The sequence below is a fragment of the Cygnus olor genome, chromosome 10 (assembly GCF_009769625.2).
Source record: "Cygnus olor isolate bCygOlo1 chromosome 10, bCygOlo1.pri.v2, whole genome shotgun sequence".
In the NCBI taxonomy this organism is placed as follows: Eukaryota; Metazoa; Chordata; class Aves; order Anseriformes; family Anatidae; genus Cygnus; species Cygnus olor.
Window position 1 is genome coordinate 12,517,919 of NC_049178.1, and position 27,793 is coordinate 12,545,711.

Here is a 27,793-nt window from a genome sequence, read left to right on the forward strand (position 1 = left end):
GTGCTCATGTCCAACTAGGTTGAAGTCTGGAAGTAATCTGTCATTTCAACTTTTCTGGGCAATACTCATCCCTCTGAGAGGCTAAATATCTTCTAGAGAAGCAGAGAACATCTTTGGATTTCATTGACACAAGAATTGATCCCTTTTATGAGCACCAGAGCACAGCAGTGATTGTATCCTCGTGTTCCTGCTGGAAGGGAACTCAGAAGTGCTCCTGGCTTCTGTCCCAGAGGTGTGCTCGGAGATCAGCTCTGAAGCTGGATCCTCACCTCTTTCCTTGGAAGTTACAGCACAAGCACCAAGGGGCTCAGACCAGTCCCTCACCTCCTTCCATAGGCACCTCTGTTTGACAAAAGCCCTGCACAGCAAGCGTTCAAGGGGCTCAGAAGCGGTGGGGCTGACTGCCAGCAGCACCCCCAGCGGTGTAAGGTGCTTCTGCCTGGCTCTGCTCCTCCTGTGGCAACAGCAGGGCCCTCCCTCTGGGGCCGAGGCCTGTCTTCGCTGACCTGATGCTGACACCAAACCTTCGGGCCTTGCCTCCCTCTGAGGGTTTTTTAGATGCTGTTTAGAGCAAATCGCAAACACCAGACACCTTTTGTGCCAAGAACACTAGGACTGGATGCCCACATCGTGTTCCCAATCTAATGTTGCTGCTGAGGCCCCGCGTGGAGGTTCTCCATGTTTACCTCCCAAAGACCCATAGACATGAAAGCAGGGAGGGGTGTGAGGGCCATGCAGCACACAGAGCTCCCCTGCAGCTGCTGCACGTTGGTTTCCCGGCTGCTGAGGCAGGTTTCAGAAACCCAATATGCCAAGGTAACCGTGTATGTTACGTGTTATTCTCTGTACCTTCCGACTCCAAGCAGTTTGGCACAGGGCCTGAAGTGCTAGCAGCTGATACAGTTGCTTAACACTATTAATATTTGCTCACAGCTGGTCAGCGTAAGAGACAACAGCCACTTGGTCCTATCCTGTGTGAAAGCCTCCCTGGGATGGCCAGCTGACAGCTTTGTCTGGGTTACAGTGAAGACATTGTGTGATCCGGACTGCTATTGAGGAAGATCAGAGAGTTAAAAACAAGCCTGAACTCAGTCACAGCAGTCTAAGAGCCACTTCTTTAACTTGACTGCAGATGGTGTTGCTGGAAACATGTTCTTTCCCCTTTCAAAACTGCCTTTGGGTTTTCCTCTTTCTCTTTTTTTGGCTTCTTTTAGTTTCTCCCTTGCACACACCATCTTTCCCCCTAGACACACACACTCAATGCTGCACACCACACGCGGCATCACTAATAAATCACCCATTTGCACCACATCCAGATGCTCACCTTCATGGAGTCACATAATCCTCTCACACAAGAGCCGTGCTTATCTCCTTTTACCATCACAGAAATCCCCATATCATCCCACCACTGTATAAAGGTTTTCATTCCAGACATTCGCTTAGAAGCAAGTTCACAATTTGCCTCTGGCTACATAAAGTTTCATCTCTGCTCCTCACTGCAGGGGTGCCTCAGGGAGGTTTTACAAATCACTTTGGTGTGAAAGTTATCAAGCGTGGGGTAGTCAGCCCTGCACCACTGAGCACCCCAGGTACCAGGGACCCCAGCTGGGGAAAGCTTTCAGTTAGGACACGCTCAGTGTCTCAACACCCACAGAAGTAATAAGTAGCAGAAGTCCTTCTGTGCCATCTACTAACGTGACAGCAGGACTTGCCCAGAACTCGATTTATAATTACACTGGAAGTGAAGGGAGGACAATAACAACTGGGCCACTGCTCAGTACACCCAAACTCAGGACAGCAGCTGGCAGATTTGACTTCAACTTGTTTGGTCCTGTTGGTCCTGCACCATCCAGACCTCACTAACCAGGAGCTGTGCTAAATGAGTTTGAGGTGAGCTGCAGTTGTGCGTCGGTGGCAGGTGTTTCTGGATGTGAGAACAGGCTTGGCCCCAGCTTTCATTCCTCCTACAATCTCATGCTCCTTCCTGAGCCTTCCTTAAATCAGAGCTGGCATTAAGCACTCACCTATTCCATCAGAAGCCACTCCAAGCTACCGCAGTTGATACTAAGCAAGGAAACACCATCCATCCGTCAATAAGGAATATCCACATTTGCATCTCACAAAGACTACTTTCAATACTGCCACTATATTAAATTCAATGTTTTCCTTTTCTTTTTTTTTTCTTGTCAGTGAACAGAAATAGTTAGAAAAGCGAAGAGGATGCAGAAAGCAATGCTACAGCTCCATTAATGTATGTTAAGAGTCCTTATACGACTGTCTTGCTTCCCCCTCCTCCCCATTGTGAGCCAGCTCTGGCTATCAGTAACACATTAATGAATGCAATCCATTTCAGAGCAGGAAAGGAGGCAAGACAGTTGTAAATCATTGTGACTGGCTGTTAATCTTAATGGAAATATTCCGTATTTCTGGGTACATTCAAAAGGGATGGAAAAAAGACAATAATAGCCTTTTTTGTGTTTTGCCATAAACTTAGAGAGAACGAAGTATCTACTAATATTGGCTGATCACATCAGGTTTAGGTCAGGCTGACAGCTGGATTTGATGATCTCGAAGGTCTTTTCCAACCTACATGACTCCGCGATTCTATGATCTCTCCTACGCTACCTAGCAAGGAAACAAGTACTTTGGGCATGAGAAAAAGCAATGCCCCCTTCACCTCCAGGCAGCGTAGGCCCCCTTCACCTCCAGGCAGCGTAGGCTCCCTCCTCTGGTGTTTTATGAAACACTGAAATTTACGCTTTGTACAGCTCCCTGGTATAGCTGAGGAGTTGCTTGGCACTTGTCAAGGCTTTAATAGAGCAATCATTGGACTTATGCCTGATGTAGTTATTCATTTTGAAATATTATTCTCCTTCTCATTCCACTTGTCTATATTTGACTAATGGCAGCAGTGCCACACACATCTCCATGCCCTCTACGTACAGAAACTCAGTATTTCTTTTCTCAATTATTTCTAAAATAACATCTCTAATCACTGAGCTCTCTTTTGTGACACATATAGCAACACTTCAGTGCCTTCTGGGCTTCTATTTTAGGTAACCTTTGTATCAGCAGGAGTGTGTATGTGTGTGCGCAAGCCTCAGTGCCCCTCCAAAGGGAACAGCCCTTTTGGAGAATTCCTTACCTACATGGTTTTATCCCCAGCAAGGCCACTGCCAGCTCTGCATTACACAAGGTGGTAGCTCCTCTGCTCAGGCTACTTACCACACAAGCACTTGTCCAACTTTTATTTCAGAGCTGGCTAAAGCAGAAGCCAAAACTTGAGTCCCGCTAACCCATGGGGAATTGGAACTGACAACCTGAAATCCAAGGTCAGCTCCTCTTGCAGGTCTGGGTTCTCCCCTTGTCCTGTTCCTCACACTATTTTTCATGTATGAGACTGGAAGGATGGAGAGAGGAAGCCAATTTATCCCTCATGTACTGGAGAGATGACAGGGAACCGCAGGGGGGAGATGATTATTTATGTAAGGTAACCTCTGCTAAGTGCTGACAGCACCGCGGAGATATGAGCTACGTGGCTGTAACGACAGTCTCCTACTGCCATCTACTGTCTTGAGACATCCAGTTAGCAGCACAAGGAACTCACTTCTGTGACATTGCTGTGGAGGGAGGCTGGGAACGAGCCATCCACAGCTGTCCCTTTCTGCCTTAGACCTCTTTTCCTGGGGAAGATTCTGCTATCCAGCCCTTTGAGCATCTCCTCAAACTTGTGTGATGCTCAGCTACCTTGAGCAGACAGACAACATGCCTCTTCCACCTCATGATTTGGGGCTAACTCGGGGGATGACTGATGGTGGAAACACACTTTATTTTCAACAGATTTATCTGCAATAAAAAAGAATCCAAACGAGAATGGATCGAAGTTTTTAGCCACAGTAGAAAAAAAGTCCTACAGTTTTAGGATATCTAACAGCAGCTTTTCACCATGAGGATATCAGAGAAGGAATACTTAAAAAGAAAAAAAAAAGCTTTGTTTGTATAAATAAAAAAATCACAGCTGTCACTTAGCCATCTAGGCAGACATATGGTGAATGACTGCTAGGTAACCAACGCACATATGCTAGGGAAACTCCATACCCAATTATGCTGATTTAACTCTCTCCAATGCATCAAGGTAAGAGTGATCATATGCCAGAGAAGTATATGATCATAGGTTCAAAATATGTCGATTTAATCATTCCTGTGCATGAGGAAATCACACGCAGAGACAGTCTGCTCAGTTTTGCCAGCCCATCTCCAGCTCAGTGTCAAGAGCTAGACCCTCCATACCCACAAAGGAGGCAGAAGGGGAGTCTCCATGTCTGCAACTCAAATTACAGTTCAAGGATCATAAATAACCAACAGGACAAAGATTTGCTTTATGTTCATTTTAAAACAGGCACACGCTTTGGCTTTTCTAGCCTGAGAAGACAAATGAGAAACCTCAGGCTAGTTTTCTGTGGTTCTAAGGAAAAAACCATGCTGCTTTGCTCTGAGCTGAAATCTCACTCGGTACACACTTCAATGTCACCATTCAGTATGTGTTTAAAAAGCACCAACAGCAATTCAGTGACATTGTGCTAGGACTAGTAAATATCAGTTATTCGCCCCTCCGCCAAAGTAGTCTAACAATGTGCTACAGGACCCAGGTTCCTGCCACCACGTCAGGAAACCTGAATTTGCTGCCATGAGCCTGCTGGTTTAAAATTACTCATCTCAAGCCGTGGCTATAAACAGAATCATTTCACAGGCAGTGAGGGTGATATAAACATGGCTCACATCATCACCCTGACACTAAATGAACATAAATAACAAGGTTTCAGCTCAGAGCTAGAAAGCAGTCACTTCAGAAAGTCACAGCTGCAATGAGCATCTGCCCATTTACCTGGCACAATCAATAGCCCAGTGATTTCTTTAAAAGCAGAAAAACAAAGCATGAAGCGGGTACATAAGCTTCAAGGTTTCCAACTATTACGCTCTGGTAGCTGCCTTTTAATAGACACGTAACTTTACCACCATAAAAAGATGGATTTGCTAGGCCAGGTTCAGAGTAAAGGCACGGCTGTACGCAGAGCAAGCATGAATTCGCCACCAGCAGATCGGGAACAGTGCTTTCACAGGGCAGATTTCAAGGAGAAAACACGCTTTCAGGGAAAAAAAAAATACAATGTGGTTTTGTTGTTTTAAATAACTAGTCAAATGTTTTTAGATAGATCCCAAGGCTAGGTAGAAAAAGGAACATTGAGCCCGATCCCTTCCCATGAGCATCCATTCCCCAATCACAGTCTCCCCTTCACTTTCACATTCCCCTCTTGCCTTACCTCCATCCTGCATTCTCTGCAGACAAAGAGCAAGGCTCTTCCTCCAGCCCGGCATCCCAGACCCAGAGAGAAAAAAACAAGCCCGCAGCCTCTCCAAAGGGCTCGCGGATGTGCAGCTGCAATGGAAAACCCAGCTTCTTTATAGGGCTACACCTTCACACAGAGGCAAGTTCGTCCGTGCTTGCAAAGAGAGGAAAACTTGACTTCATGCAAAAGCCTGATTGGGAACCATCCAGGCTGCATCTTGCTGCAGGGATGGAGCCACTTCACATGTCCACGGCAGAAGAAACAGATGGTGAGAAAGGAGCGGACAGATGAATGGGTACATCTCAAGGAGCTGAGCAATTGCTTAAAGGGCAAGTTTGTCTTTTATGCCAGCTGCACAGAAACTACAGACAACAAAATATTCATAACGCAGTGTATTCCTGTAGGTATGGGTTCCTTTCCAGGGGATGGAGGTATCCACCCTGCCAACTCCCAATGTAACTGATGATCCAAACAGTTTTCATTTCCAGTTCAGAAAATGTAAGCATTTATATCTCTTAGTACAGGAAATACTGAGAAACATGTTTACCTTTGGAGCTAGTACTCAAATTTTTCTTGTTGTCCAGACTTAAGAGCATTCACACACACTCCCTGAGGTATTATTACACCCATTTTCAACACTTGCTAAGATGCATATAAAAATCACGGTCATCAGTAACAGTTTTCTAAATTAATTTCAGTTTCTATAACTATGTCCCTCCTACAGATTCTGCGGTAAAATGGCATTATGCCTATTTCTAATCTAAATTGTTGCATGCTCTTAGGGAATCCCTACTTTCTGTCTATATTTGAGAAAAATTATAATTTATACCCAAGTAGAGCAAAACAGACACTCCCCTTCTCATAACACTTGAAAAGAGAAGGAAGGAAGATGCTGTTGATGTTAGACATGATTGAGTGCATTATAAAACTCTACATAAAATAACAGTTCCCTTAGAATAGGAAAATGCTACTTTAGATCTCATTTCAGTTTAGCATTAACAAGTCAGATTTGTCTTCTGTGCCCATTTTGTAGCTTGCAAGTGAAAATAAGCTAGCACAAAAATAGTCTGGCATTGCAGCTTGTGACCCAAGAGGCAACGAACTGGAGAGCCACATGCTTATCAGGAAGATGTTAGAGACGCTGTTATGCACCATTTCTGGCTTTGACTTTCTACCCAGGATCACATACACATACACACACAAAAAATAAAAATCAACTATTTAATCAAAGAACTAAAATTCTTCTCCTAACCCGCACAGCTAATGACTTACACAAATTATTTGAATATTAATAATGATCTCAAAAAAAAAAACAAACATACTGCCCATCTAGACTTTCGCCAGTAAAGGTAGTTTTTTTGTGGTTTGTGGTATTTTTTTGTGGTTCCCTCCCTCCCCCTGTTCTGCTGCACTAATTCAACATTTTTGTAAATACAATGCTAGAATACAAAAACGAATACAAAAACCTAGGTTGTACTTCAGGTCTCTTTAGACGGAACTCAGTAAAAGAAAATAAGATATGCTGCGACTTCATCTTGGGAAGAGATGCAATCTTTGCTGCGAAGGAAAGAAGCACTTGGGATCCCTTATGTTACAGGAATTAGTTTACAAATAACTTTGCTTATTCCACAGTCACTTGTGGTCTCATAAACTAAGTCTTTAACAAATTCAAAATGCATATTCTTGGTTGGCTAGAGAATTTAAATATGGAAATTAAAAAAAAAATCTTGCCCTATTTTAAGAAGGTGTTTGTTGACATAGTGCACATTCCTTCATACGATAACTTCTGAGATGAAGAGCCTGGAGGGAAAAAAAAAAAAAGAAACAGGATTTCTCCATCTCAGAGAAACATGGTTAAGTGCCTTATGTCAAGTGGCTATGAAAGTGTGTGAGGACGCAGTGCCCTAGCAGCAAGGCTTATCTCGCAAATATCCAGCTGTTATTTGTCCACAATTTTATTTCATCTTAAGTAAGATGGGTTTCATCCTACCCTGGAGCTTTGATGTTCTTAGTATCTATGATAAGAGAAAGTCTCAGAACAGCAAATCCACCAAACATCAATATAATTTGGTTTTGGACTCCTATTTTGCCCAGTTTTGGACTGAGGGAGATGTAGGGAAAGTCCACATCCAACTGATTCATTTAGAGTTCGTGCAACATCTCTCACTAATCTTACAAGCTGCTGAAATGCCACTGTTTCACACAAAATCCCCTTAGAACAGTCTACTGTCATCCCCCGTCTTTCTCAAAAGTAATAAACAAGCTTTTTCTGTTGATGCAGCTTTGTGGAAGTAAGCACAATTAGGCCTCATGCTAAAATGAGCAGCATACTAATGAGAAGCGCTGAATCAATTATTCCCCAGGAATTCAAGGCTATCAGCAGTCTTAGATCAGACATGGCATTTTTTTATAGCTTTCACAGACTCACAACAAGAAAAAAGCATCATGCAGCTACTCTGAATCTGTATTATACACCCAAAAATACATTCCTCATCCCCGCCTTCCTCACCTCATTTCTTTAAGTTAAGCTGATTTTGCTTCACAACTTGGAAGTGTTTCTATTCCAGCTCCTCCTCTCTCATTTGCATTTTATTAATGCCTATGGGCTGGATTAAAGAAAATATCCCCAGAACAGCCTTCCATAGGTTAGAGTAGTATGTGTGAAAACTTGTCAGTTCTTAGCAAATACATGACTGCTGGACTGACGTTGACAAAGAGCTCCAAAAGCCACTCATTGGGACGTGCACTGGAGTGCCAAGCTGTGCTCCTGGGGGAGCAGGGCAGCACACACAGTGGCTGTGCATTTCTTCCTGCACCCTGGTCTTGAGGATGTTAATTGAGAAAGAATGAGAGCTACAGGTTCTTGCTTCCAGTGTAGTGGCTTGGATAGATTCAGCATTTGAATCATTTTCCCTTTCAGTCAGAAAATATAAAGAAGCACTGAAGTACCTACACAGCTACTTAGTATTACATTTCTAAAACTGGTCGTTTAGGGTTCCCGTCCTACAGCCTCCAATATTAAGCTTAGGAAGTAGTCATTACACTCAACAAGCCAAGTTTGCAAGAGATCAAGATTTCCTGACATGTTTTTACACCTGCAGTTATAAGGAGTGATACAGGACCTAGTCTGACTATCAGCTCTTCAGGAACACTTCATGTTATGAGAATCAAGATAAAAATACTCTTGAATTGCTCCTTGAAGTGCTCTACACCTACAACATCAGCAACCCAGAGAGGTGAGCAAGTGAGTCCTACCACTACAATTGAGTATGAACAACATGGAGAAGAAGCAATGTGCTTCAGGGGGGAAATGTGCCCTCACACATACACCACCACCTCCCCTCCCAGATAAAAGCTGGGAATTGTTAGGGCAGAATCAGCCCTGTGTTGGGCTTGGGATGTTTTTTGTTTTGTCACTAGGTGATGTTTGAACAGGCCACTTAACATATGATTTGTTGAAGTGAGATTTAATTAGAACAGCACAGATGTTTTCATTCCTTTGTCCTACTTTTCAGTAATGCTCACGTCTCTTCTTCCACTGGAAATTAAAACAGCAAACCTTATGGCTCGATCATGACCTACACTTTTTCGTATCTGCTGCCTCCCATCGTTTCCTCTTTGAAAAAGCCAGAAGGAAGTCAGCTTCACCAAGGCCACAAATTGTTTTTTTTCCAACTGCACCCTTAATGCTCCCCATACGGGTGTAACTTATTTAGCTACTGAGCACCTACGTCAGTAATTTGCAATTCTGTGTCCATAAACTATTCAAACATGGGCCTGCTCCAGCTTCCTAAAGACAAAAGCAACACATCCCAAAAAAATCAAAAGAACCGCATCTGACACTTCTATCAGTTGTTACACTGTGAAGTAACAACATCAGAGCACCTTGTATTTTTCTACTTTATTAAAGACAACTGAAAGGCAGCTTCCTCTTGTAACTCCGGATAATTATGATATTCTGAATGGCTGTGAATTAAAACCTACCAGCCAGCCCTTTTGCCCTCATGGAGAGGAGAAAACGTTCAATAGGAGTAGAGGGAATGGCCTCACGTTGCACCAGGGGAGGTTTAGGTTGGAAACGAGGAGACATTTCTTCTCAGAAAGAGCAGTCAGGCATTGGGATGGGTTGCCCTGGGAGGTGGTGGCATCCCCGTCCCTGGGGGTGTTTGAGGAAAGGTTGGACGTGGCGCTTAGGGACATGGTTTAGTGGGTGACATTGGTAGTAGGGGGATGGTTGGACCAGATGATCTTGGAGGGCTTTCCCAACCTTAATGATTCTGTGATCTGTGAGCTACGCAGTATAAGTAAAACACTGAGGGTCATATCATACCTCTCCCCAGGCTCGTCTCTGAGGACACGAAGCTGGCTGCAGCACTCGCAGGTGGGTTTGTACTCGGGGGACCCACACTAGCAGAGGGCCGCGGACAGCCCCAGCGCCTCATCCCAAGCAAATGGCTTCAACAAGGCAGCGGGCACAGGGCTAAATGCAGCCGCATGTGGAAGGGCATGGCTGTCTGCGGCTCCAAGCAGAGCCTCATGTCTCATCTTGGCAGCAGTCAAGGCAGGACAGAGGCGGTTTTGCTGTTGTCACCAAGCCGCGACCAAATTCTACCCCTCTGAACCCCACGCGCAGCCTCTGCACGGCCCCGACCTCCCCAACATGGCGGCGGGGAGGCGCCGCCCGCCCTCACCGCGCTGTGGTAACGGCGCCGCGCTTGGCGGCAGTGCCGTAAGGCGCCGCGGGCGGCGGAGCGGGGCCGCCATGGACCGGAGGAAGAAGCCGCTGGACGTGGCCGCCTCCTCGGTGAGCGGGCGGGGGCGGCCGGGAAACGGACAGGGGAACCTCCGGCCTCCCGAGGAGCCTGTCGCTGGGTTTATAAGCTGCGTGAGGGCGGCCGGGTGCCCGCTGTTTGGTGCCGGCCCCGGTCCCCCCCTGCACCGGGCACCGAGGGCCTCGCAGGCCCTGGAGGCGCCTCACAGCCCGGCGGGGCGATAACGTGGGCGGGGGGGACGTGGGCTCCTTCCCCGGCCTGCTCTGAGGTCCCCGCCAGGGAAGGTTCGCTCAGGAGCCGGGGGGAGGCGAGGTGCTGGGCGCTGGGGACCTGGGGACGCCCCGCCTGGTGAGGCCGCTGCGCTGAAGTTCCGTGTAAAACAATTAGTTGGGTGTAGTAGTACCGTTTTTTTTTCACTGGAAATGCACTTGCTGCTTCGTACGGTAATTGCTGTGTATGCATAAGGTGTGTCTGCGTTGTTTATTTACTTGTCTTTTTTGCCGCTGATGTAGCTGGTAGACCTCAAAGCAGAACTCTTCCGAAAGCAAGAAGAATTCAAGAAAGAAAAGCTATTGAAAGATGCTGGCATCTTTGCAAAGCCCAAACCCCTTAATAAGGTAGAAATATTTTTCCATTGCTGTTTTTGTCATTCTTTCTCCTTAAACTAAGGCAGTTCACATGTGTTGAAGTCTAAATACATAAGCATTCAGAGCTGTGTTACTATTCAAATGTTAAATCTTTAACACAAGAATGTTTAAATTTCTATCAGCTCATTTACAGATTATATTCTCGTGCACAGCAGAAAACTCATGCCTATCTAAATCATCTCTTAATCTTCAGTCCTTAGGGAGCTTTTGTAATTACAGCAACAGATGTTTATTTTTTTCACTCCAGTAATTTGTATGCTTCCCTGAAGGATGGAAGGTGAGAGACTCTTCCAGAATCACTGAACTTTCTTGATAAATGCTTTCCTGCGTGCTCCTCTGTATCGCAGCGTATAACAATGAACGCACAGTTCTCTCATTTTACTCTTTACGGCACGTTTTCTATTCTTTCTGTGGCTTTCTAGTAGTAAAGTTGTCATACGTGAAGGACGTGAAGCATTCAGTGTTACACTGTAAGCAAGCAATCTGATTGTGTTTTATATCTAAAATGAAGGTAATAGAGAATAAAAATGAAGGTAATAGAGAATAGAAACCGTACATTGTTTTCTTACTAGTTAAATAATCAGAAAGATTGTTTGTATTAATTATTTTTCTGTAACGGCTTTGCTAGAATAGATTTTGTCTGATTTCTGAGTGCCTTCTTTTGCTTCTCAGCCTGTCCTTGCCTATCATGTTGTATGGCAGTCTGTGTAATTTAGGACAGGCTTGCTGTCTTGTACAGCACAGCAGGTGTAATCTCAACTCAAACACAACTCAATCGCAAAAAAGGTTATTTACCAGACCTTCATGATTGATTTGCACAGTTTGCATTATGGAGTTGAAATCTTTTTCAATCTTACTTTGGTGTTTTATTTGTTATTACAAAATTGTATTCCCCAGAAACCAAGTATCTGGAACAAACAAAACACAGGAGTTGCAAATCGAGCTGAGAAAGATGTTGAGCAGAAGGCAGAAGAGGATCAAACGTTAGATAAATCAAGGTAACTCTTAGGCTCTGTAAGAAAGGAATGCTTTGTAGAATTTGTTTTTCAATGTTTAGAAAAGCACAATGAAGAAGTTACACGGATATTAGACCAGCAGTTCTCATTAGACCAACAGGGAAGACCAGTATCAATTCCATGCTCTTTACCAGGAATGTACAAACTGCACGGCAGCAGTCTGGTGCTCTAGGGATACCTGCCCTTCCTGTATCGTAACTGTCTACGTCAGGTTACCGCTTTTGAGCGCCCTCTTTAGAGGTGAAATCCAGGACAGTGATGCGCCAGAATTCACGTTACGAAGTGTGTCTTGGACTTGACAGAAAATGGCTCACTCTTTTTGCAAGATTTGACTGATAGTCTAAATGGGTTAGTTATACAATAAAATACACAGTGTAACCCATTTGCTCTTTTTCTGTAAGCATCTCCTGGCTCTTCAAAATTGTCCTCTACCATTCCAGAAATTAGTTACGGTTTTCTCCTCAGTTTCTAAAAATAAGTGTATCTCCATGTTATTCCTTCCTTTTTCCTTCCTTCCATCCTTCCAAAACAGTTTTTCAGTGTCTCATTCCTGCAAATAGTGGTCTCGTTTCCAGTATTTATCTGACAGGCTGTCGTAGCTTCATAGAGGTGGAATACTAGTGGCTTCATATTCCTGTCTACTTGATAAATTACACTAAAGGTTACCTCCGTAATTTTATTAAGATTATTTTCAGTATAAACTCTGGAACTGGGTATCTGTGTATCTTCAGAAGCTTCAGTTAAGGTTCAAAATAAAAAACAGGCATAGCTCAGCTTCTAGTAAATATTTCTAGCGCTCCTGGTACTTCTCTGTCCCATTCACCTAAGGATGAATTGGTCATTTTGAGCTGCGTTTGGAATTGATGGGAATACAAACATTTAGGGTGTTTTTTTTTTTCTTTCTCAGGAAGAAACTAGAAGAGAAAGCCAAGCTGTACGAGAAGATGACAAAAGGCGACTTCCCAGGTGAACAAAACTAATCTGAAATAATTATTTATGTGACATAACATAAATACTCATTTTAAAATTTAAATTACTAAACTTATCTTATAAAAAATAAATAATATACGTAATAGAGAGATACAGATACAAATTTGTTTCAAAAGTACTGGTTGGCCTTTCTGACTATCTAGTGATTTACAGCAGCTACACTGAATTCACTGCTTACATGGGAAACTTTTTGGATCTGTTATACAGAGTGATTAACAAGGGTTATTTTGCTATGAAAGAGGGGAAAAAATATAGGTACTAGAGAATATAAAATTGCTTTTTGAAGGGCAGTCTGTCCTAGTAAATCACCATGAGCTTGTTTGAGTCTGCCAGTCATTAAACAGGTAGAATATGTTCTGTTTTTTCAATACAGAATCTTAGAAAAACAAAATTAATTTATTCTCCATTATGCAGTCTTTGCATTTCGTTGCTGATTTTCTATCCTTCATTCTAATTGTTGGACTTTATGAAGTGCAGAGGAGTGGTAGGGGAGTCTGGCTGGTTCTTGTATGAACGTTAGTCATGCAGCTAATAGGGTTAGAGAATTATAATCTGTCCCTTTCTTTTTCACACATGTAATCCCTTGCAAGAAGTAATTATTAAAATAGAATCGAAATCTCCTTGCTATTAATCTCTCACGTTGTCTTTACTAGTATCCATCTTTGCCAAACGTGATCTCGCCACTTTTCTCCACTTTTTAAAAGTATGCTAGTGACTGCTTGCTGCCAGCATACCAAATTCTGAGCATCAAATCAGTATTTGAACTGTTGTGTAACAAACCCTGGACTTCTGAAATAACTAATAAGCAGAGAATATTTTAGTGCAAAGACTGCAACCTTTTTTTGTAGTCTACAGGAACAATTAATTGCTTTAGAAAAAGCTTGAAGGCTATATTCAGAAATAGAGGAGCCAATTTATAGCTCCAAGTTTGTTTGGTCCCAAATGAGATTTAAGTATTCCCCAGAAGTACGGTCAGGGGCATTGCTGGCAGCTGAAAAGTTGATTGCGACTATTACGTATTGATTTTGTGTTCAGTTCTGTTCTTTTCATGGCTGTTCTCTAAGAATCGATTTTCTGCCTTAGATGAAGAAACTGAAGATTTGTACCTAGTGGATTTCACTCAGAAGATCATAGACAAACAGCGAGAAGTACAGGAACTGTATCAGAACGAAGCTGCTAAAAAGACTTTAGAAAAAGAGATGGATGATGAGGAGACTGAACCAGAAATGGAAATACCACCACCAGAGGACCCAGACGAAGAATGGTTGGTACTGCTGAGTGGGGTGATGCATGGGAAAGTAACTCTGTTCCCCAGAATATGTGGAGTGACACTTCTTTTTTTGATTAATGTTACACATTGAGAAGAGGTGGTAATATTCTCTTATTTCATGTCTCGTTAAAAGACAATCCTTAGTGTTATTTTCCATATAGGTAACACTGCAATAGCGTCCTCCTACAGGATTTTGTGAAATATCAGTCAGGGAAATGTACTGTAAATGAGACATGGTGCAATATCCTCTCATTTTCTTGCAAAGTTTATGGGAGTTCTGATTGCAGTATTGATAGGATTTTATACACTTTGGTGTCTTGCACTGAAGTCTACTTTAGCAAAACGTTTTTTTTCTTACATCTGTCTTCTCTAGTTGTGTGGGATTTACAAAATGAGCAGTCATTTTTGTTGTATGACCTCCTCATAAGAGGGAAACTCTGGGGAAAAAAAAACGTGATTTTCCAGCATTTCTTCTACTGTTTAACTACAAAATTGCAAATAGCCTGCAGCAATTTTCTGTGACATTTCAATAACTAGTTTTTCAACCAAGATATTAGGATTAATTATGAAACCAGCCTGACTAACCATTTTCTTAGCCAGATTGTGAAGAATGCTTATGGAACGGAGATTTTAATTCCAGTAATCAGTTTAAAACAGCAATTAGCAAAATGAAAAAGAGCACACCAGTTTTCCAGTTTATTAGGCCACGATAAGATTAGCAATGTAATTTTTCAGAATAAACTGGGAGAATGAATCTAGGCAAGGGACCAGAAGATTGCTAGGCTGGAAAGGCAGATATACCTATTACTGGTATCGTACTGAAATTCAAGATGAAACTATCAGTGATCGATGATGGGCTCAAACTACTTCGTGTTCTCATCACAGTAAGTTTCAGAATCTTAAACCAATAAATTTTACTGTTCATATTGTGCTTTTCTGTCATTGCCTATACCTCACTTAAATGACATACATTATTAATACATCATCCATCTCGGTGAGGCCATTTCCTAATGAGGGTGCTGGCATAATTAATGCAAATTAGTCTGCAGCTATATCTTTACTATAGAGAATGCAAGTAATTTTTGCGTGCGTGTTGTTCTTTTTTTTTTCTGATGTTACATTATATACTCAGTGCCCTTTCTTATTATACTAAGCTCTGGATATCCGTAGAAATTATGTAAAAATGCTAACTTACTAAAAGCACAGATCTTTAAAAGCTTGTTTGGGAATTAGATTGCCAATCATACATTTTCAGCTGTAATGTTAATTCTTTAAATTGGGATAATAGAGGCCACTTGATGCCAGAGAACTTCCTAGAATTATTGGACAATAAGTACAGCTCTCTATCAGCTTTTTTGACAACTGTAAATTAAGTGTTCAAGACTATAAAGAGCTGTATAAGAAGCCCAATATGTGCTTCAAAGGAACGCTTTGAATTTTAGTCAGCTTTTGTTGTGCAAGCTGAATGAACGCTATCAGCCTATTCTAAATGAGCTTTGGACTGATAATTGAAGTATATTGTAGCAATTTCATATCTGCAGGAAGTCAATGCTTCATCGTTATTTTCACCCTGGGAAGCAAGTACTAGAATCGGTTTTATTTTGGTGTGAAAATTGATGATGTAACTTTTGAATGTTTCTTTACACCACCTTAATATCAAGGCAAACAGCTGGCTCAAAGTGGGGTTGAGTAAATACCTGTGATAAAACTGTCATAGGCCCTGTTCAGAGTGTAGCCTCAGAAGTCTGATAATTGAACAGTAGAAGGAACTGTCATACATGGAGAGACGATGAATACTTTTTGGAAAGTGTCACTGCTTCTGTCTTCTGGTTAAGAGTTCTGTAATTCTGAAAATAAAAGTTGTGTGTGAAATTTCCTTTGCTTTCGTTACAGGGTTGATTATGTTGATTCCTTAGGCCGATCTAGACGCTGTATGAAGAAGGATTTACCAAGTCTGCTTAAAATGGATCAGGAACTTCAAGGGAAAAGGTTTGGTTTCTTTCATGGAATTACATGTTCCTTGCAGTATTTAACATAGTTATTTTTAATGAGAAGGAATAGAGGTTATGTTTTGTTATCGCATTCCCTATCCAGAATCGTTGAAGCTACTTCTTTCTCTCTGTTTACTTTAGGCCAGCTTCTGCTGATTACTACATTGTGCCTTAAAAAATAGCCAGAGCAGTTACAGTGAAACTGTGCATGACAGTGGCTTTATCAAATTTTCTATTATAAATTTATACAGTATTCCAAGGCTTCTGTTTGTTTCACCTTGGCAGCTGGCAATTGGAATATGTGGCTGGTGTACTGTTTTTAAATTGCAAGAGAACAGAGGCTACGGATATGAAATAAAAGCATAAATGAAATTTTTAATAAACTACCAAGGCACAATATTTGATGGAAATGCTGACGAAGTCTAAGACCTCACTTATAGACTACAGCTTGTAGAGAGGAGTTTTAATAAACTGATTTAGCAATCTCTTGGATATCTGATGCATCTCTTAAAACTGTGGTCTTTTTATGCAAAGTGTATTTTATACCTTCCAGAAAATACCAGGGAAGTGATTCCTGGTTCTCTTTAATCTGGAAACTTGATAATCTTTTAGCAAAACCAACGGCATCATGACATCCGAAGTGAATTTGTTATATCTCCATTTGTTTGGTTTTTCTCTTCTGTTACTTAGGTGTTTAACAGCTTTTCTGTTAAAATTATTATGGCAGCACTGAGAATTGTTTTCAGAAAATAATCTAAAGGTACCTTAATGGAGCCTTTACTGCTGCTAAAGTGAAAATTCTTTCACGCTGGCAACTTATTAGTGTTTTCTCTCCATTTTAAATGTAAGATGGAGAATATGGGTGCTTTGAAATTGCAGTCTCTGGATTTATATCGATGACAGTCTGTCAGCAAAACCTGCTTTAGTTAAAAAATAATCCTGCTGCTTCCCTTGAGAAAACAAAAATATTTCCTACATTGTGTACCAAACGTCATGGACTTCTGGGGTAAATGGCTAGCTTTTTGCTCTTTCAAATACCTTTCATTTTCTTATGTTAAATCTGAAATATTGCTATATGTGGTTGCTAGCATCCCAACAGATGCAAAAAAAAAAGTGAACGTCATTTCTCGTTCTGTGCTTTGGTAAAGATTTCATAATGCCTCCAAGAAAGGATACAGTTTGTTTAAGTATCTTACTAACATGTTCTACTAGTACCTTCTTTTAGAAGTGGTTTTATATTTGTCTTTACCTTGTACCATACTCATCGATGTTGCATCTCTAGGTGATGCCTACAGTGATCTGTTTTGTAAAAACTGCAATAGAGGATTAGACACAATCATAATTTAATCGTTTGATACTGTAGAACCAGTAACTTCTGCTCTATAATAATCCCCAACTCTTTTTTTTTTTAATTAGACTAGACCCTGATGGGAATACTCTGCTATCTGAAGATATGAAGAGAGAACTTCAGAGACAGCAGTGGGAAAAAGAAGAAGAAGAAGCCCTCAGAAAACCCATGGGACCCATACATTATGAGGACATCAGAGAAAATGGTATACTTCCATAGTTTATATCATTTATCTTCATGTAGATACTGGTTTTAGAGGAAGCAAGGGAAAGTTGTTTTTTATTGCCTGTATGGCCAACTTTAGGTATGTGTTAAATTACATTTGTAATAACTGTTCAAACTACCAGGACATTGATCTAGATTTATCTTTCATCAAATTGTACTTTTCTCAAATGTATTTTCCAAATTTGATTACATCCCCCAGTTTTCTCCTTCAGGAAGCCTCACTTCATGCATCATCTAAACAAGCCTGTTACAGCCATAAAAAAATAGTGTGGCGTATGTTGTAATTCAGTGCCTGAAAGCAGGGCACATGGTGCTTGTAGTTACTGTTGATTGTAAACGGAGTGTAACTTGAACTTCATTAACTTTTTCTTTTCAGAGGCCAGGCAGCTTGGTGTTGGTTACTTTGCCTTTTCTCGTGACCAAGAGCTTAGACATAAACAACGGGCAACACTGGATATGCTGAGAGAGCAGGTATGAGTTTAAAGAGCAAATTGCAGTGTAAGAGCATCCTAGTTTCAGTAGTCACCATCTTTGGTTTGTTGTAGAAGTCTTACACTCAGTGATGCCTGCATTTAACTCCAAAAAAAATTGCCCTCTTTTTCCCTTTTGAATCATGGTACCTGAGGATTGCTTTTATTGTTTAGTGAAGGAAGACGTGTAGTTGATTATAGTAACACAGGAAGATTAATTCATGTTTTTTCTGTACTGTTTAGACACTTGATCAAAGAACTAAACGTGAACAGATAAAAGAAAAAAGGAAGGCAGCTCTAGAAGCCAGGCTGTCTAAACTTCGAGCACGGAAGGTTAAGAAATTAAGGGAAGATGGGTTAGAGGAAGAGGCAGCAAAACTGGAGAACGGAGGTATGATTAGTTGCCTTTTTAAGTTAAGTACTTGCTGTTTCATCTTGTACCTGATCAGTGAGTGGGCAGGCATCCTCTAATTGATGTAAGTTTGGGCATTTAATATATTGGTATTATGTATTTTATATATACAAATAGTATAAATTAAAATAGCGAGAGTTCATATAACTATGTGTAGATATAAAATCGTGCCAGAGAGAGCTTAATAGTGCTGGAAGAAATGTCATGCGTAGATGTAGTCCTTCTTGGATTCATGTCTGACAGCAGGAATTGTGCGAGTTGAGCTGTTGAAATTGTACTGGCTGTTTTTTAAGATGAGCAAGATAAAAAATATTAGCAAGCTGATTCTGATACCGTATAACATATGCTCTTACAATTTTAATGCAGTCTGTAAATTGGACATACAACTGGCTTTTAGGATTTGGGATGATGAATTTGAGTTCTCTACTGTCTCCTGTCTGACAGTACTAGATACAGTGGGAGACAATACAAGTAAATTGTAGCTGATATTTAACTTGTCAGAATTCTAAGCAAGCGATTTAACTGTGAAGTGTTCTGGAAATGACGAAGAGCAGTGTGCCACCGCTAACTGTTACTATTGTTCAGAAGAAGAATGTAAATTGTTTTCTCCAGGATTACCAAAGTGGAGATGCGTGCTAATGTTCTTATTTTTAACAGTTTTCTAGTTTAAGTATAATACTCAGCACATTCATTTTTGGGTTCTTAGGCAACATATTTTTCAGCAGTTTCTTTGATACAACTAGAAAACTAATGAAGTGTCTCTTGGTAGATGGGTCTCCTGATTATCTGGATTATCCATTATTTTTTCTGATTTAATATGAATTAATTTAAAAAAAAATCCTTATTCAGATGCATTTCATTGTTGAATGAAACTAGATAACTACTATAAGCTCTATAAATGCAATTAACTGTTGCTTCTTATTCTTCCTATGAAATTCATTTAGGAGATTTTTATCCCGTTACTAACAAAAACTATTCTCTCTTTCTGCAAAGTAGAGGTGAAAGATGCTACTGGTCCAGTACAAGCTGAACAGGAGGCTCCGAGAGCTACCTCAGCAAGTAGAAAGGTAGAGGTTGTCATCCAGGAGAGAAGAGATACAAAGCCTGGCGTGCCTTATGTCCGTGAGTGGGATAAAGGCAAAGGTAAGGAAATACGGATTCAGAAACACTGTTTGGAAGCGGTGTACATACTGCTGACTTCATTTCTGCTTTGAGACAAAGTATGGTAAATCTGAGAAGCAATAGAAATGAAAACTGAACAGATTTTTACTGTTTTTATAGAGTAGGTTTGGGGGATCTTGAATCATCTTTCTGTTGCAATGCTTCAGAGCTATTCTTAATCAGAAGTCAGCAGCTGTTAGAATAATTAGAATATCTACCACTTCTGGTGAAATAAAGAAGTTACTGGTTTTTCCTAATGCACACTAAAGATATTACAATAATCTCCATTTTCTAGTAATTAAGATCTTAGTGCTGTGATTGGTTTGTATTTTGATTCAGCCCTAACTAATCAGCAGTTTTTCATAACCTATGACCATGTTGTTAAAGGATCTGAAAGTGATTAGGATGAGTCACACAGAGGGTAGTGGTTATCTTTACTGCTCAATAGTTTAGTTTCTTTTCTGTAGAAAAGGTAGACTATGAGCTTAGCCAGCAATATAGTACTAGGTGAAAAGGAACTTCAGATGGCTTTAAGTAGCTGCGTCTTCTGTGTTCCCTCCTTTCTGACTGATCTTCAGACACTGGAATCTGTATTTAAACTGTTTTCCCTGTTTCTAACAGAACTGATGTTTGGACAATGGTCAAAGAAGCAGGAAGAACTCAGAGATGAACGAGATCCAGAATTTGCACCACCTTCTGATTATTTTGTGGGACAAAAGAAAGATGATGATTACAAAAGCCAGAACTTGAACAGTCCTAAAACCACCTTTGAAAAGCCGGAACCAGAAGCTTCACAGAACCAGCAGAAACCATCAGTGCAGGCTGACACCAGCAGCACTGCAGTTGTGCCACCGTCAGTGCAAGCTTACAGCAATGATGTTCAAGATAAATCAGCATCAGCGGAGGCCTCTGGCAGCGACAGTGAAGACGGGTCAACATCAGAGACTGACAGCAGCGATGATCAGGAGGGGCTGTCGTCAGCGCACGCTTACACCTGTGGTGCTCAAAACATGCCGCCACCAATGCACGCTTACGGCTATGGTGCTCAACATGTGCTGCCACCAGTGCAGCCGTACGGCTACGGCATTCATGATATGCCATTTCCAATGCAGACTTACGGCTACGGCGCTCAGCACATGCTGCCACCAATGCAGGGTTATGGTTACAGCGCTCCAGATGTGCCATTTTCAATGCAGGCCTATGGCTATGGCACGCAGGATGTGCTGCCGCCAGGGCACAGCTGTGACTGCAGTGCTCAAGACGTGCCCCCACCGGGGCACACCTGCGACTGCAGCACCCAAAATTTGCAGCCGCCGGGGCACACCTGCGACTGCAGCACCCAAAATTTGCAGCCGCCGGGGCACACCTGCGACTGCAGCACCCAAAATTTGCAGCCGCCGGGGCACACCTGCGACTGCAGCACCCAAAATTTGCAGCCGCCAGGGCAGAGCTGCGACTGCAGCACTCAAGATGTGCCACCGCCTGGGCAGTCATACAGTGGTGACACTCAAAATCAAGCACCACTTTACCAAAGTTTAGATGATATGCTGTCTTATTACAGACAAGTGACTTGAACTGAGCAAAATAATAAATAAGAATTGTAATTTAAAGAACTAAAATCAAATTATCTGTCGGCAAGAATATTTTCCTACATCTGGGAAAAATAGATATCTGTAAGTAGATCGAAATAAATCTCCTGGAGACCTAAGCAATGTTACATCACAGCTGTACTTTTTCCCTGTTGGTTCTCTTTTTTTTTTTCCCCTCTATTAAAATTCTTTAGCATTGCTTATCTAGTTTAGTATATGTTTTTATTCTTTTCCACTAATGCCTGAACTTTGGGGTATAGCTTCTGGTTTGGAGGTACTACAAGTTCAGTAATATCTGTAGAAACAGTATGGAAAGGGCAGGAGCAGGCTTTCTGCTGCTAAATACAAACGTTTTAAGGAATGTTACCTACATAATCTCCTGACTTCAGAGACGGGAAGTACAGAATGTTATCTAGTGATAGTTGTGGCGAGTACTCCGCATGGTCATAATGCCTTCTGCATTCCTGAGGTCTGTATATAACTTGTAATTCTGTGAAGCAGATCAGAGTTGGAAAGAGGCACTGCAGAAATCAATAAATAATGATGGTAAGACTAAGAATAAAAGCTTCAGTGAAGTAGAAGCCTTGACACCTGAAATTGCTGTCTTACTGGTTTAGAAAATGCTCTTATTGTTCGAGTACATTCTTCTTGCATTGTATATGCGGCTTTATTTTATTTAATACTTTTTCTTTCCTAAAAGCTGTTAATTGTGGTGATTTTATATATAAAAGCAGCCTGACCTCTACCAAACAAGCTTTTTTATTTCAGAATCTCAGGAAATGACAGTAATACGTACTTACCATTTAGAAAATTTTGATTTCTGAAGGCAATTTAAATACCTCCTATTTGTATTTTAAAAGCTCATAAAAGCTAGAAAAGTGTGCTAGAATGGGCAATTCCATAGATTGTGTAAATTTAAATGGCAGTGATGTTCTCAAAGTAATGGACATTTGAACCAAATACCAAAGCGGGCAGAGACACAGATAAGGTGCTACTCTTAGGTGTGTCAGTGGGATCTCAGGCTGTTCTGCAAAGCCTGGTGAACAGCAATGTCCCTACCACAGCAAAAAGCAGTGCTCAGGGTCACTGAGCAAACTTGTCAGCATGCAGAACACATTCACTGTCCCCAAACTATGTTTTAACCTCCGCTATTAAACACACTTCCATCTCTCTTCTTCCTATATTGCTTACAGCAGAAATAACACCCTGCAAGAGCACCGGTGGTACCATTTTAAAGGCACAAAATACTACAGTCTTTTTATTGCTACCAAATGGTTAAGAGACTGGAGCTTTACGATGACTTTGGGTTTCTGTTTCTCTGAACAGACCTAGAATTTCAGGATAGTATGACTATTAATGGCAACATCCGCAGTACTACTTTTTTGCTGCTGCTGACCTGAATTCAGCTGGTGAGCTTAGCATTAGGGGTTTACATTTCCTCCTTTCCTTGAATCTCTTCAGTATGAATAAAGAATCTGAACATAAATAATGATTTTATACTGATGACTAAGAGGAAGAGGTTATAAATCAGTCTGTTTTTACCAGATGTGACAGCATCAAAGCACAGTTTTTTTTCCTGCCAACTTTGGTTCAACCTCAGGTTAGTCAATATCCACGAGGTGGCACTCTAATCTTACAAATTTGCCATAGGAAACTACCAGTATAAACCCGTTTACTGCTATTTATTTCATAGTAATGTTGAAATACTCCGTGATGACCCTGATCCCAGGAGAAATTTTTCAAACTTTGTGTCACCCCACATTTAATTCTGAGTTTAAAACAGTTGCACTGTGCTTCAGCAGCTTTCTTCCATAAAGATAAGAAGCTGTCAGAACACAGTTTCAAGAAGCAAATTGCCTTGGTTTTTTTGCACATTGATTGAAGGCAATAATAGAAGCAAGAGGTGGAAGGAAAAGGTGTAATTTTAAGTCATTGAGTTTGTGCAATCCTGTTAGATGTGTACATAATTGTAGGATTGCATGTCAGAATTAACCCCACTTGAATAGAAGTGAAGCATTTTAAGGATGTTTTGGGTTGTGTACTTAATGCCTTCTTAGCCACTCTGTCTAGAATCACAATACGTTGCAATTATTTGTAAATTAGGCCTCAGAATGGTATTCTGAAGTCAGATTGTAACATTGACCCTGTTTTGCAGGAAAAAAATTTAAAAAAAATGCAGAGGCAAGGTCACAAAGCAAGTCTGTGGCACCGCAAAAGTTCAAACCCAGTTCTCCAGTCTGGCTGACTTATGCTAGAGATGTTTCGTATTTAAGACCTCACATGAATCTGTGAGTATGATTCAGAGTAGGGTATGATTTTCTTGGAGCTGAACTAACCCCAAAGAGTGGGCAAAGCATTTAAAACTTTAGAGCATGACTGGAATTCATTATGGCGATCATATCCCTTTGATGGCTTTCCCTATAAACAAAGTTTGTATCTATCCTGCTACTACTTTAATCGTCTGTATTCATTTCCTGCTGCGCTCTGGGCTTTGTTTTTTCTGTGCCCTTGAGACTAGGGGTAGTTTTATGTATGTGTGTGATGTAAGAGCTGTACTGTCTTTGCATTAGTTTAACACCGAGCTGGAGCTGCACTAAGGAATGAATGCCATTTTTAACAGTACTATGTAAAAACTCATGATCAAAGTGTTCCTTTGTCAGCTTTATTTCCATGGCCTAATATTAAACAGGAGGACTCTTGCCAGGAAGGCAGTTCAGTGTCTACATTTTTAATGTAGACTTCCCCAGGAGGTACCAGTGGTGGCTCATGTTGCCTTCGGTTCACTCCACAGAGCCAGGGACAGGGCCTGGCTCTTGGGCAACATATCTAAGGCATCTTTGTCCCACGTCTTTATGTAAGTATTGTTTTGATATGCAAGTTATCTTTGTCCAAAATGCAGAAGATGTTCAGGCATGCTTGAATTTCAACCTTCACCTGCCCCTGGCTGGCAGGACTCAATCTGATCTCCAGAGAAACCCCTTTAGAGCAGACAATTTTCTCTGTGTCACCAAAGACTGAATTTCCTCCCCTTGGAGGGAGGGATCTGGATCTGGCAGTGAACTATGAGCATGTCAGCTAAGGCTCCTAGAAGGGGTAGAAAGTAACTGGCTGCAGTTCTGTAATGTTAGAGGCAGACACTACATGCATCAAATTGCCCTTGTCGGCTGTTTTTGATACAAATGGCTCTCCAAATCCTTCAGTGGCCAAGGCCTTGTACTGATACCAGTTGTATCAAGAGTTCTAAAATTGTTAAGTTCCTGTGCTGTTAGATCCTAATGTTTCACAACTTGTAGTAAAATTGGGCCAAGATCTTCCCCCTTCTCCCTTTTTTGGTCTGTTGAAGTGTCTAAAACTTACATCCTACCTTGTCCTGTAAGACCCAAGATACTGACTTTGCATCTTAAAAGCAGTTAAAGATGTTAAAAACAGGCAAGAACAAATGTAAAAATACTAAGAGCATATGAATGATTACATTTATTTTCCCCTCTGTCAAAGATACGGCCTCAAGTGGGCCATTGAAACTTGAATTTTCATGAAGATTCCATTGAAATTTAACGGTTCTAGCTGGAAGTTTACTTTGTAATTAAGAAAGTGCTTTGCTTGCTTTCTCTAATTAAACAAACTAAAATTCCTTTTTCACAGTTATAAAGTAAACGCTATTCTCAGTAAGTATCTAAAAGAAAAATAACTCCCATACTTCTAGAAAGTTTAAAATACGTTTAGCCCCATTTAAGGAGAGGGATCTAGGAGATGGAGGAGGTTGCTCTGGCGCTGTGCTGCCAGCCCAGCACTATCTCCTGTCATGATTTCAACTGATAGACAGAGGTGCCAGATCATGGTCAGCCATCACCCCCCACACTCAGTGATTGTGGTGCTTTGACCTTTAAGTGCAAAGTGCCTGAAACCTGATGTATATTTATGGTAACGTGGGCTTTTGCTGATAGAAGTCTTGTATGGCTACAATAAAGGGTGCTGTTCCCTGGCCTTCCAGCTCAGATTGCAGCTGTGACCAGAATTCAGAGAATGGTCCTTCTGCTTGTATCACTCAGAGGCTTCCAGGCTGTATGCAGCGGTGCTAACAAACACCATTCAGTGCTTAGCCTGTATCTTTTGCTGTCTATTGCAGGGCGTTCCTGCCCGATACCTTTCTTAAAAGCATCTTGGTCACAGACCAATGTCTGGTTGCTTCACAATAGTTTGCGTTCAGCTCGCCTTTTGACTGGAACAGGTATTAAGAATTTTAAACTCCCACTCCTAGATTTCACATAATTTCTCTAGTTTAAGTGAGCCGTTCATCACGTTTTAGCCTTGCTGAAGCTTTTTAATAAAGCATGTTAAACACAAAGGGCTCATTTGGAAACCTTTTCATTCCCTTTCTTATCATTTGTTGCTCTTCGCTGGGTTAACGGAAGCAGTTGCTGCAGCACTAGGTATGAAGATAGCTGTGAATTACACTCTTCTACCACTGGCTTCCGCAGACAGAGACAGAGCTGGTGCTCAGTCAGAGTTTTTATTCCAGTCCTTTTAACATAGTCACCTTGGTAGTAGTTTTGTACGCTCCACATCTCATTACAGAGGTCAGAGGTTTCCAGAAATACTTAAAGCTGTGATCTGGTACTTGCTGTCTTGCAAAGCTCCACTAAAATAGGAATACCTGGGAGGCAAGCAGAATACTGCATATGATTGTTAGTGTTTGAAGAAGAAAACGGTGTTTTTTTCTGCACAGAAAGAATTACCCAGTCATTTATCCTAGCCATAGAAAATACCAAGAAAGGAGAGAAGGAATGTTGCCCTTCAACAAGAATGTGTTCGTGTATCTTTTTTGAGACAGAGGCACCAGCCTTTGTCAGAGTATTTTTCCTTTTTTTAAAGCAAAAATACGTACAGAGAGAGACAGAAAATGGGCATTTTTTGTAGAAAAAAATATCTGCATTTTGGGTGAAAATCTTCCAAGGTTGCTTACAATGACTCATTGCAATGTCTAGTTCAGAGCCACTTTCGCTTTAAGGGGAGCGTACACAGTACCACAAATCCAAGCTACAATACTACAAGAGTTCTCATGAAATAATTTTCTATCAATGGAAATTCTGGGTAGTGTTGAAGATGCCTCAAACTAGGTATGAACTGAGCTATGTAAATATTGATACCCTCTCATGATTACAGAGGGGGTTTGCAGTCATATTTTCTTCACGTATGGTTGGAAATCTTCAATGTTGCACATTTCCACCTTCAAGCAAGATCTGAAGCAAGTTTATTATCCCTGATAACTCAGCTTTGTTCTTTGCTTGCTCAGCCTCCCCGAGCACTTTGAATTCGCAGTTTCATTCATCTGTGCTTCCCAGCCTGAAATGGCACACAATGTACTTCCATGGCGTAGCTGGCAGCGTTTTGCTGACGTGTGAATTATTTCTTTGAGCTTCCTGAAGTCGAAGTGCCTGCTTCTTTGAAAATCATGTGGAAAACCATGCCCAGCATCCTTCAGTCCTCTTCCAAGACCTCATCCACATGCTGGAGAGCACTCCGCTCGCACAGATGAGCCCAGCCGGGGAGGGGAAAGGCGTCCGAAGGTTTCTCGGGGGGGAGGCATGGCTTCTTGCTGCTCCAGGCAGCCTGCCCAGTGGTTCGGGCTGAGGGCCCCCAGACAAAAGCCTGGCCCACCAAGCAGGAGACCCACTGTGAGGGGGGCCCGCCGGGTGACAGCCAGCCAGGCTGGGCCTGGGGCGCATGCACTGGGCCAGGCAGATCATGGCGGCTGCAGCCTAGGATGGGGGGCACCATGTCCTGTGGGGTCCCCACCCAGCCAGGGAACCTCCAGCAGCACCTTGTGTGTGGCCACAGGGCTCAGGGCTCTTCCCTAGGAGCCCAGTCAGCCCACATCAGCCCACATCAGCGCCCCCCACCACCTGCCCACCCCGCACAGGGAGCTTCTGTCCTGCCATCGCCCTTCACTCAGGAAGGGAGCAGCCTGCATTAATTCTTTCCCCCTTCGCCCCTATCTCAACAAGGTGACATCCCTTCCCCAAAGTTTCCATACCCAGCGTATCATCGCTGCTATTCACTTCTAGTCACATAAGCACCGCGCCCCCTCCTCCTACGCCCTCCCCCAAGGGCATTGCTGTGAGCATAAAGGAGCTCTTGCAGGGATTCAAGGAAAAGAAGGTGCAGGCGACTATTTGTAGGACAACAGCAAGGGGCACGGCACTGCAGTATACCTAAGCAGCAACTGCAAAAATGATTTATTTTGGATAGTGGTTGTCCCCAAGTTAACCGCTTCTCTGGTGATGGCAGTATAGCCCACCGTTTCATTTAGAGAGAACTACCAGCTCTTATGAGAGCATATGCTGATCTAGCCACACCTTGCACAGTTGCAAGTAAACCTGAGCCTCCAGGTTAAAATCTGTAGAAGTTTAATACTCAGGCCCTAGCTCTCATTGTCAAAAAAAAAAAAAAAAAAGGTGCAGAACTTTAAACTTGATCTCCTAAATGACTACCAAACCAGCAGATGCACTCAACCTACAGAAGGTCACAAGTAATCTTCAAGAAGTTTCATTTCC

General features: G+C 41.8%; 1 protein-coding gene across 3 annotated transcripts; it reads left to right on the top strand.

Annotated features, from left to right (window-relative positions):
• Positions 1–10,007: 10,007 nt before the first annotated feature.
• On the top strand, positions 10,008–26,696 carry CCDC174 (coiled-coil domain containing 174). Of its 3 annotated transcripts, XM_040568629.1 has the most exons (12): positions 10,008–10,152; positions 10,633–10,737; positions 11,665–11,765; positions 12,691–12,749; positions 13,857–14,037; positions 15,937–16,032; positions 17,451–17,587; positions 17,984–18,078; positions 18,321–18,468; positions 19,486–19,632; positions 20,272–20,952; positions 20,995–26,696. In XM_040568629.1, exons 1-12 carry the CDS (start codon positions 10,009–10,011, stop codon positions 21,222–21,224), a joined length of 2,124 nt encoding a protein of 707 aa, XP_040424563.1. In that variant the 5' UTR covers position 10,008; the 3' UTR covers positions 21,225–26,696. The 3 variants fall into 3 exon arrangements, with proteins under 3 accessions (XP_040424563.1, XP_040424562.1, XP_040424564.1); XM_040568628.1 differs by having other exon boundaries at positions 20,272–26,696; XM_040568630.1 differs by lacking the exon at positions 10,008–10,152 and adding an exon at positions 10,267–10,404 and having other exon boundaries at positions 20,272–26,696.
• Positions 26,697–27,793: the final 1,097 nt, after the last annotated feature.